General features: G+C 37.0%; 1 protein-coding gene across 1 annotated transcript in view; it reads left to right on the top strand.

The window, feature by feature from the left end:
* Window positions 1-11,318, top strand: part of VCAN (versican) — a 105,098-nt gene that overhangs the window by 78,757 nt on the left and 15,023 nt on the right. Inside the window, exons 9-12 of the mRNA XM_088522107.1 lie at window positions 1,292-1,405; window positions 2,262-2,375; window positions 9,829-9,987; window positions 10,404-10,486. Of these exons, the coding sequence (XP_088378233.1) occupies window positions 1,292-1,405; window positions 2,262-2,375; window positions 9,829-9,987; window positions 10,404-10,486 (470 nt within the window). The remainder of the gene's footprint in view (window positions 1-1,291; window positions 1,406-2,261; window positions 2,376-9,828; window positions 9,988-10,403; window positions 10,487-11,318) is intronic.

Below are 11,318 nucleotides of genomic sequence, written 5' to 3'. Positions count from 1 at the left end.
CATTTTGGACATTCAGCAATGCCATCACAAAGCAAGTACCCAGCTTTATGAAGGTGATCGGGTTCTTTTGAAGCCCTCCCAAACTGTCCACTTAATTACTTGCCCAAATTTATAGCAACAGGATTTTCTGAAGCTACTTTTTTTTCTAGTGGCTGCAAAGGGAACTTCTGTGATTTAAGAAACCTGCTCCGTTACAAGTTTAGTTTGCAGTGGTAAAATAATTGTTTCTTATTTTTTTATTTCTTAAAGGATAGTCAAAGTATCTCGCAAAAACACAGCCACCAATCTATTTTTCTTCTCTTTGTGTGTGTGTGTGTGTGTGTGTTTGTGTGTGTGTGCGCCTCTGAATGAAATTAGGTACAGAACTTTTTGTCACTTTGTAAGTTCTCAAATAAAGCCAGGACTCTGTTTTGGTACCACAGAGGGAAGTACTTTGTGCTTTTACTCTAGCTTTGGAAAGCTGGTACTTAAAATGGTTGTCTGTTGCATTTCTGTTCTCTAAGTGATCACTTTTATTCATTAAACCAAGTGCAATTACCTAAGTGTAACTCAGTGTACTCAGTTGAAATAAACGTCACTAGAAGGCATCAAAACTCTTCAAAGAAAAGCATTTAAATGATAGCTCCCCTACCAACTGAGGATTTCACAGCAGGTAAGATTTATCTTAATGTTTTAGTGCAATTGTGAATGTGTTTAGTATATTTACTTTTCTTAAGTGTGTCTTCAGGATAGACAACTGAGAAATATGTTTGTTCCTTTCAGAAAAATAAGACTTTGTGGGAATTCATTGGTTAAATACAAAAATAGATAAATAAATAAATAAAGCCAGATGATGTGTTAGAGAGATGTATGTTCTGTGTACCCAGTCATGCTACACAAACTAACCTTGTTCAGTAAATGCATTTTCCATTCATTTTGCATTTCTTTAACAGTTTTTAGCTATAATTGTCATGTCATGCCAACTAAATCCTCATTAGAATATCACAACTACTTGTTATAGTACCAAGTCCTACAAAATGCAACAGTTCTGAAAATGATTTATATTTGTTCATTGTAAATATCATGTTATTGTTAAAGTTGCAAATAATGATGCTTGAAAATAGGAAGCTGTACTGTTTTACAAAGCATAGTCTTCTATAATGTTGTTACAGTTTCTGTAACTGTAAACAGTAAAGCCTACAATATCAAAGCAAAAATAAGGAACGTATTTCTTCTTCCAAAGAACCAATACCACTTTTTTTTTTTTTCTGAAAACTGCAGAGTAAATATGCATTTTCTATTTGTTGAACAGGCCAAGATCCATGCAAAAGCAATCCCTGTCTAAATGGTGGTACCTGCTATCCGCGTGGTTCATTTTACATCTGTACATGTTTGCCAGGTTTCAGTGGGGAGCAATGTGAATTAGGTAAGCTGATACCATCTACATCCTAGTTAGAATATAAAGTCTTTGTATGTCTGATTTGGACAGGAAATAGTGCATTTTAAAGTTGATAAACAGCTAGGCATTGGAAAAATTTTACCATCGGGCCTGAAGAACAATAAAATTGAGGAGGTCCACTTGCCACTTTCCCTTATAAGTTGTGCATGCACACATACACACACAAATCTATAGGAACTATTAACTAAGCAGAATGATCTAGAAGTCATGAAAATGATTTTATAACAGCATTAAATAAAAACAAATAAGCATTATTATTTGAATAGATCCTTAAAAAGTTTGTCTAATAATTTGACAGGGTGATAAATTTCCCTAGTCCCAAACATTATTAGGAATCAGAGCCCTGAATACCAGCTGATTTTTTTTTCAGGCAAACTGTAAATATAATCATACTCAGATACAAAGATATTTTTTTTTCTGTGCCATTGTCACACACCTTGGAGTCAAATGCAGAGTCAGATTCCCCACATAGTAGGGGAAGTACTGCATTCTGCGCAGTTCACCTCCTTTCTCAATAACAATGAGATGAAAATCTAGGTTTTAGAAATTAACTCAGAAGTCACGCTGCAGAGTACAAGATTCTATACGTATAAAATTGTGGTTCATTAATATCCCTTTCCCAAGGGAACTGCTGTTTTTTTTGTGGGTGGGGAGAGTGGAAGGTTGTGTATAGTGAAATCAAGATTATGCAAAGAAGAAAAACCACCCTGTTAGATCTTTTGCAATACTATTGTGCCTAATAGTAATTATGACTAAAGATGAAGAACATTTCCTTTCTAGTAGATAGGTGAATTATAAAAATTCTTCTATATTTATTTTGTAGATATTGATGAATGCCAGTCTAACCCATGCCGGAATGGAGCAACATGTATAGACGGCCTCAATACATTTACTTGTGTCTGTCTGCCAAGCTACATAGGTACTCTCTGTGAACAAGGTAAGGCACAATTTTTAATCTGTGGTGATCTAGATCTCAGAAATGTTGTCATCAAAGATGACAACAAAGCTCCATAACTTTTCGAGGAGCTCTAATACGAGTTTTTACTATTAACACTAAAAGCACTAGCAGTATTGTGGCATGGTGTTAGCAGTTTTAAAGTATCAAAGGGGATATAGGCTGTTGGTGCCTTCCAATCAGGCTTCTTCCCTGCAGTTTTTAAAATCTGAAAGTTCATCAAAATCACAGAAACATAGGATGGTTTAGGTTGGAAGGGTCTTCTAAAGAGCATCTAATCCAACACCCCTGCTCAAGCAGGGACACCTAGAGCATGTGGCACAGGTTGCCTATAAAGTTAAACTGTACCATCATGGAAGATTCTCAACTACTCTTCATTATGAAGAATCATACCAGCATCTAGATAAGACTCTCCCAACTTTCTACGCTCAATTTCATTTTGGAAAAAAATATCTGTTTCCTTCTGTAAAAACTAGGCAAAGTCTTCTACAGGAGTGGATGAATGGACAAATCTGTCAAAATCTGTGGGGGGTCATAGGTGATGAGGAGAGGTTATAATTTTTAGTACTAGTAAAATCTGAGTATGTCAGAGGCCCACCTTTTGTGGCTCAGGACTTTATTTAAAGTTCCACCTGTGCAATCTTTCACAGATGGACAGGAGCGAACTCCATCCACATTAACTAGAAGCCATATTACTGCTGCACTGAATATGAACTAACTAACACTTTCTTTTTCTCAGTGTGTCTCATTTGGGCAGGCTTGGTGTCTAACTACAGCCATTCAGTTTTCATGTGGCTCTGTGGGAAGCACAACATGCTCATATTTACTTGCAAACTACTGGAAAGACAAATAAACAGTCTGTAGTGATTATTTATAGTAAGAGGGAGTAGGGGGATTTTCTGACAGAGCTTCTGCCTCACAAAGCTGTAAACACTGTGAAAGACCCAACACTTAGAACAGGCACCATTTGAAAGCAGTAATATTTTGCTGAATATACCTGATCACACATCCACTCACCAGGGGCCATACCCTTGACATCTGCATCCCAGACTCTTCCAGAATCACTCGTTCTGTGATTATTCTAGGAAAAATAGGTGCAGAAGCACAATTACAAGGAAGCTGTAAGAGATGTTCTAAACTGGATGGTTAAGAGTAGATTAAGTATCTGAGTCTCCATAATTGTTAGAGCATTACCTGCGTAAAATTCTCCTATATTTAAGAGAAATGTTTACAGTGCAAGATACTTACTCAACGTGTGTGTGTCTGAGAGAAAGAAGGGTATCAAAATCTGGTCAGTCAGTAAAACTAAGGTAGACATCTCCTTAAGAAAAAAAGAAATTGTGCTTTAAACTTCCTAAAGTCTGTAAAATATTTTTATCTTTTTCTTCAACTGAATGGTTTTATTCACTGGCCAGTGAACTAGAAATTCTGATATTGTCTTATTAATAGTGAATATTTCAAGGCTTGTGTCTTATCTTCAGCTAAATGAGTGAAAGACAGTTTGCAAATTCTTCCAGGTCAACTTGTAGAGTTTGTTTGTTAGAGCAGAGGCCTCAGGGAACTGACTAGCTCCAGCAGTTGTCACTTGTCACTGTTTAACTCTGTTAGTAGTCTGGCTCACTTTGCAGTTTGAAAGGCTTTTCTGAATCTGTTCTCCAGAATTACAAGTTCACCGTGTTTTCACAACAGAAGAAAAAAGTGTTCATGTTCCCTTCCTCCTCCCCTTCATTTCAACAAATCCATAGTAGTGAATGGCTCTGAGTAGTAGTAGTACTCAGTAGTAGTTTTAAGCAGCTTTTTATGACCAACCTGAGAGTGCATTTTAGGTGGTTAATGGGAACATTTCCTAGTTTGTCAATCAGAAACAGAGCTCTGCTCAGTCAGCTTTGGAATTTAAATTTCCTCCACTTAATGTCTTGCAGTGGTTTGGGACCTGGGAAAAGTGTTCAGTGCCAAATTTCCATTCCACCAGACAAAATAAAACTGTGTTGGCAATTCAGACACACTTGTCTGGCAAGCAGACTTTATTTCAAGGCATCAGTCCTGACCTCACTAGATTTAAAGACCAGCCAGAATGACAGAACGTGTATCTCAGTGCCACAGGAAAGGTGGAGCTGAGCACACCAAGATTATGTTTCATAACTACTTTTTTTTTTCTTCAAGTACATATTATTTATTTCAGAGATCTTAAAAATAACAATAATAATAATACATCTGGAGGTCTTAGTAGACATGGTGCTGAATATTCAGGATGTCATGAAAGTGGGATTAGAGTATCTATCTATGTTACGAGGAAAGACTAAGGGAGCTGGATCTGTTTAGCCTGGAGAAGAGAAGACTGAAAAGGGATCTTATCAACATATACAAATACCTGAGAGGAGGTTGTAAAGAGGATGGGGCCAAACTCTTCTTGGTGGTAGCCAGGGAAAGGACAAGGGGTAATGGGTGCAAACTGAAACACAGAAGTTTCGTCTGCATATGTGATTCTGTGAATGGAAGCATCTAGTGCATGTTTGTAAAAATGAAACAACAGTTCCCAAAGCACTGTTTTAGGAAAACATAGAGTTCAGAGTATAGCCAAAAGAGAACAGAGTTCAGAATATAGCCCTGTGAGACTTTCACAGAATAAGAACTCCCTCATCTGATGTTTGAACTAAGATATCTGCATGGGATTAAGCAACTGTTGGTGTTAGGGGAGGGCATGGCTAGAGGACAGTGTGGCTGCATTTGGGGGATTTAAAGCCCTTCAAGGAGCACTGTCAGGTGATTAAAGTTAGAGCGGGCTTCAAGGTGATCTAACTTAGCATAAAAGAAAGAGCATAAAATCAGTGAGCTGTAGTTGGCCCTTTGACAGGCATTTTTTCTTGCAAGGCAGAATTGGTTCAGCAGTAAGTCTGAACCCAGGAACCCGTTCCTGAAGAGAGCCAAAGTTGTCTGATAATAAGAATAGAGCAACCAAAGGGTTGTATGTGTCTTTTGAAAATACAGCTCCATATTCTACATACCATGCAGTACACTTTTTAAAGGCAGAAATATCCAGAAAAGACTTTCACAAACACTTTTCAAAGTGTTTGTCTCTAAGTTTGAGGAAAGGGGAAAGAAAGCTTGGTATCTTGTCTCACACTGAGGAACAACAGCTTCTCTGCAATTCAGTGGGACTAGTCATAGAAACTCATCCCTAAGGACTATATGAGAGCTGGTGACTATTGTTTCAGTATTTGGTTGTCTGTATTTGTAATGAGGAGTACCTTATTTCGTGAATACAGGGATAATACAATTACGGGGATAACACAAAACAATAGAGAACTGCAAGTTGGACTTTAGTCCCAATAAACTACTAAAGTGTTAGTTATGAAAACTGGGTGGATAAACACCATTTGATATATTCCTTTTCCTCCCTTGGTTGGCTAGGGTTTCTTTTTTTTTTTCCTATCATTTTCCGTGCTATTCTAGATGGTGCCTACCTGCTTTCAAGGAATGATATTTGTGTTTTGAACTTAAGCTTTGGCTTTCTGCACTGCAGGATTTCTGCAGACACTCCTTGCCTAGCCTGTTTGCCAAACGCAGCTGCATGAGTGGAGCCTCGTGCCAAAACGGTGCATATGTGTTTGCTAGTGGACATGCCTCCTTGGGATAATACAGCTAGCTGTCTTGTTTTTCAGGTTCCCAAAGCAAAACATTTCTTTTCAATTATCATCAGGAACATTGTTTTTCATAACCCGCTTTCTTTGTTCAAATGTTTATGATTACTTCTGTCTCATCTGATTCACTTTGTTCCCTGAGCTTGGTAGCTTGGGATGGAAGCATTTCAGAAGGGCTCAGTGCAAAGATGCCTTCTCAAAACAGATGGTCTCTAAATGCTACCTTTCAGCTGAGAATGAATATTTTAAATATTTACCAGAGAAATGTTTTTTCCTCAAGATGTGTGGCCTAATGTTTCTCTGAATTTGTTCACTACCTGAAGCCAGACAGTTGCAGATAGAATTCACAGCTGAGTAAGAGTCTTATTATGTTCTAATATCTGTGTTTCACTGTTTTCTGTTCAGAATCTTACAGGATCTGTTTAAAGATAAGTAACCTATTGTCAGCAGCTTACTGCAATTATTGAAAAAGCAGAACCTGCAAAAAAGCATTGAAAAAGCATTACACCTGCAGGGATGAATATATTTAATGTAGTATTTAGAGATGTTATGTATTTACAGTTATAGAGAAGAGAAGTTGTGTGGGTAATTCTTTGCACACATTACTGAAAATTAACCTGTAAATTATAATAAAGCTTAAGACTAGTGAGACAATTTACAAAATGCCATAAACATGACAAGCAGTCAAGAACTGTTTTAGTCTTTCCATCATGTTCTGGTGTAAGTTTGCATAAACTTCTGATTACCTTACAGGGTAAGTATACAATGAATATGAAATATTGTATTCAATAAGTTCTTACACCTAATCTGCTCATAGAAAATTTACACACACCTGCAAATAGACTTTACTTCTTTGACAAAGACTTTTAAAAACTTAGACTCTTTGGGAGCCCTTACCTTTGTGTAACTTCGTTAATGTAGTAGAACAAAAAAATCCTCAGGACAAATCAAGACTTGTTCTCATTCACATAGCACAGAGATGAAAGCTGTTTTTAAATAAAATGCATTTTTCATCCCCTGGCCTCCTGACTTACCCTGACAGTGAGCCTTTCACCATACCTTTTTTTTTTTTTTTTTTTTTTTTTTTTTTTCAACCCTTTCCCACCCCCCACTCCTGGAAAAAAAAAATCCTGTGTCTTCTATGACCTTTTGCCCTTTTCCTCCTCTGTAGTTTTAAACAGGTGCAGAAGGTATTCAACAATCCCCTTTTTTTCTACTAAAAAAGAACATAAGAACATGACATTTTGGGTTGGGAGGGGTTGTGCATACACCATGGATGCACTGTATTGGCTCTAAGTACATACGGCAGTTTAGTATCCTCCATCTTAAAGTTAGAATAGAAATGCTGATATTCATATTTCAAGGTTAGGCCGTTGAATCTTGTTCTTTGAACTCAGCCTTTTAGCTCTTGCGCTTTCACACACTCTGCCTCCCTCGTACTACCACTCAGCAGATTTTTCATCAAATCTTGTACTTCTTCCCTAGCAGTAGAGGCTTAATCAGAGGAACCTTGAAGCTACTTTCTGAGCATGAGTTTTCTGAGCTTGCAAAGCTGCTTGTAATCTGACTTGTTTCCTGTGGGATGAAGTGGTTCCCAAACAATGAAAAATAAAATCTTGTGTGCCTTCACAAAGGACATTTTGCTGACTATTAGTCAGCATTGTGTGGTTAAATAAATGTTCTTGAAAACTGAAGACAGACTAAACTTTAAAATGGCCTAGATCCCAGAGATTAAATCTGTATTTGCAGCATGCACCTAATACAGCATACAGCAAGGAAAAACATCAACAACTAACAACTTGATAATAAAGATGACATTCCTTTTTCATCCTTGAGGTTGCTCAAAGCACAAGCAGTTTTCTACAGTTTAACTTGTGGAAACTAAATGCATGAGAAATCAGTTTAAGTTCTATTTTACCTCTTTATTTGCTTTTGACATTTATGTCTACACCAATATATGTGTATATATATGTTTGTAAATATTTTGATACCAGACTCTTAGGACAATAGCTACTATGTTAACAGTGTTGCCAGAAATTATCAAAGAAATGCCACTGAACTGGTAAAAATGTACTTATATAGGTTTAAAAGCGTAAATGTAGCTGAAGCTTGGTTTTTATGTCAGGAGATTTTTGAAATAGGCAAACAAAATTTCTATAGAATAGAAGCTTTCATGCTTCAGTGTGTGAATGATCTCTTCCTGCTTTGATTAACAATCAGTCTGGCCTTATTGGCAAATTATTCGCTAATTGTCTCCCTGTGATGGAGTCGTAACTGCTCACCACTGAGTATATATTAGCAGCCGAAGTGTCTGAAGGGTCTGATCCATTTTGGTACTTTATATGACGTGACCTCTAGATAAAGCTTGAAAAATATCATAATCAAAGAATGGTTGGGGACATTTTGTAGACTTAGCTTTTTCCGTACAGTGACAAAAAGAACCTCTCTGGCCATACCATGTTACTGGCTTTAGGAAATCCCATTTCATATCCAGAATATATAAATACATCCTAAAAGGCAAGATAGTTGCTTTCAGACGTGGTGGAAGTTTGAAAGACTGTTGCATGATGAAAATAAAAACTCTGCTTTGTGTTTCTGTGTTTGAGCACCCCACAACAGAGGCCCTTCTGCACGCAGTGTGTTCAGATAACTGGAACAGGATGTAGTCAGGATATGCTGTAATTTTGAGCTAAAGTGTCCTTATGATGTCATTTCAACTGTCATAGCTCCAGTTTGAGTTTTCTATATAGTTTCTCCTATTCCTCCCTAAGAATGTCTCTTTTTGGTGGCAAGCTCCTCTCATCATCAGGTGCTGCTCAGACACAGTCCGGCATCATGTTTGTTATGCCCATTTTATTGCAGGGCTGATATTGACTGTGATTTATTTCTGCAGTATTGATGCAGAATCAGACTGGGGGTGAGAACTGTATTATTTCTTGCCTTCTATTCTGTTTGCAGCTACCTAATGTTGATAAAATCATTAATGTCCCATCCACAGATTGCTACAGCTCCAAATTCCATGTTTATTTCCCTTCAGATAAAGGGAATACTGACTGATGTGAATTGCTACCTGTCACATGTCCTTATCAGTCCCATCTCTCAGGAGTACAGACAATACCCATTTCATTTCTTTGTATATTACAGTTGTCTTTAGAAAACTGATACCTAAAATTTTATACTTTGCAATGGAAGGAGGGTTTTGGAGAAAGACTTGGAGAGGTAAATTTAGTCTTCAGGAAGATAATACACCAGTGGATTGAATAGTAACACATGTTTTCCTTTATGGTTACTTTTAATTATTGGTTGTTTTCAAACCCAAGTAATTCAGTCACTACTCAAAGAACTCTTTGTTGTACAAATAATAACTCTTATCCCCATGTACAAACTCTGAAATAAATAAATAAATGCATAAAACTCTGACGAAATGCAATCTATCATCCAGGCTTTTCATTCATCCAGAATTATGGACTAAAGATGTCCTCTTGGGATTTCCCAAATACAGCACAATAGGATCAATAGAATCTCACAAAGTGGCTAATGAAATTTACATTCCTTATGTGAATAGTATTCATACAACTTATACTGAAACCTGGTAAATAGGAGTACCTGAAATATTAAGACTTCAAGAGTGAATGATTATTTTTGCCTTTGCATTGCTTAAGGGAGGGGATACCTGTTTGAGCCTCTGCACTGCAGAAAATCTGTGAAATACAGGCACATTTCTGTGACACACATTCACATGTGCCTGTATTTCATGCTTGTTGTCAGAAATATGATTTTTTTGTTTGTCACAGACACAGAGACATGTGATTATGGCTGGCACAAGTTCCAGGGACAGTGCTACAAATACTTTGCCCATCGTCGTACATGGGATACAGCTGAACGAGAATGCCGTCTTCAGGGAGCGCACCTGACAAGCATCTTGTCCCACGAAGAGCAGATCTTTGTGAACCGTATGTATTAGTAAAACTCTGCTCAACAAGAAAGGACACTGAGGATTCAGAACTAGAGAAATATCCTTCTGATCACTCAGCTTTATATTTTCTTTTTAGAATACGCGTAGAAAACCTTTCAGAGCGCATATTGTGTGCTTGATGTTTACTTTTGCTGTTTAGTTCCTTATCACAGTTATTTCTTATGTAGAAAATATCTTTCCTGGAAGTGTAATAAAACTACTTTTTGGCATTGAAGAGTATACAACAGTTTTTTTTTTTTTTTTTTAAATAATTGTTTGCACAGTGAGTAAGAGAATCTTAAGAACAGGATGTCCAATTCATTCCATGCAAGTTCCTTTATTAAGATAATGATGAAAACTCTCCCATTTATGGGAAAGTTAATAAAAATATCCTTCTGGTTCTTTTTGCTTTAGGTATTGGGCATGACTACCAGTGGATTGGCCTCAATGACAAGATGTTTGAGCGTGATTTCCGCTGGACTGATGGTAGCCCGCTGGTAAGATGCCTTTAAAATGAAATCACTCATTTATTTTTGTGGTGGTTTCTCAAATTCCCACAGAAATGAGTGAAACTCCACCAAAAATGCAGTCGCTAAATATGCAAGCAAGCAAACAGCCAGGAAACTATCTTGTTTTGGGATAGCTCCTTTTCTGCAATATCTTTCTAAAATATTATTCTTTGTTCTTATATAGGTGGGAGCTCCCAAAGTTTCCCAACAGAAACTAACACTTAAGGTTTAGTCTGAAAACATAATTAAGAGACTTTGGTAGCTGGTTTCTGCTTATCTCTACTTATACAGTGATACATGTGAGAATTCTCCTTTCTTTCTTCTGTACGTGGAGAAGAGCACATTTTTCAGATTTGTGTGTGGCATACATGGCCTTATATTCATGGGATGTATTAAGGAGTCTTAAGTGAACTCTTCTAGTGTATATAGCAACTGTACAGCTTGGACTGAAAAGCAGTCATCCTTAAGTAGTACAGGAGGCCTGTAATCAGTCCCTAAAATTTTAAGATGTTCTTGATATCACCTATTGCCTTAAGACAGGATGGAAAACCAACAGAAGAAAGGGAAAACACTCTGTACTTGCCTTTAGCTAAAATAAATCAGAGTACTAAATACAGGAAATTGTTTAGCTCTAACCAATTCAAAGTAGTCTCTTCCATATTAGAGACAGGTGATTTATTGTCCTTTAATACCCTTTAAAGAACATTATTTAAAAAATTGGTCATGCTTATTACTGCTTCATGTAAACTTACTAAGACATAAAGTTGCCTAAAATGAGGACTAGTGCCTCTAAATTATCCACCTCTTGGGAAACTTACCA

This window comes from Tinamus guttatus, unplaced genomic scaffold (assembly GCF_059628265.1).
Source record: "Tinamus guttatus ecotype Peru unplaced genomic scaffold, ASM5962826v1 Tinamus_guttatus_pri_ptg000149l, whole genome shotgun sequence".
Lineage (NCBI taxonomy): Eukaryota > Metazoa > Chordata > Aves > Tinamiformes > Tinamidae > Tinamus > Tinamus guttatus.
This window is presented reverse-complemented; position numbering and strand designations above follow the sequence as displayed.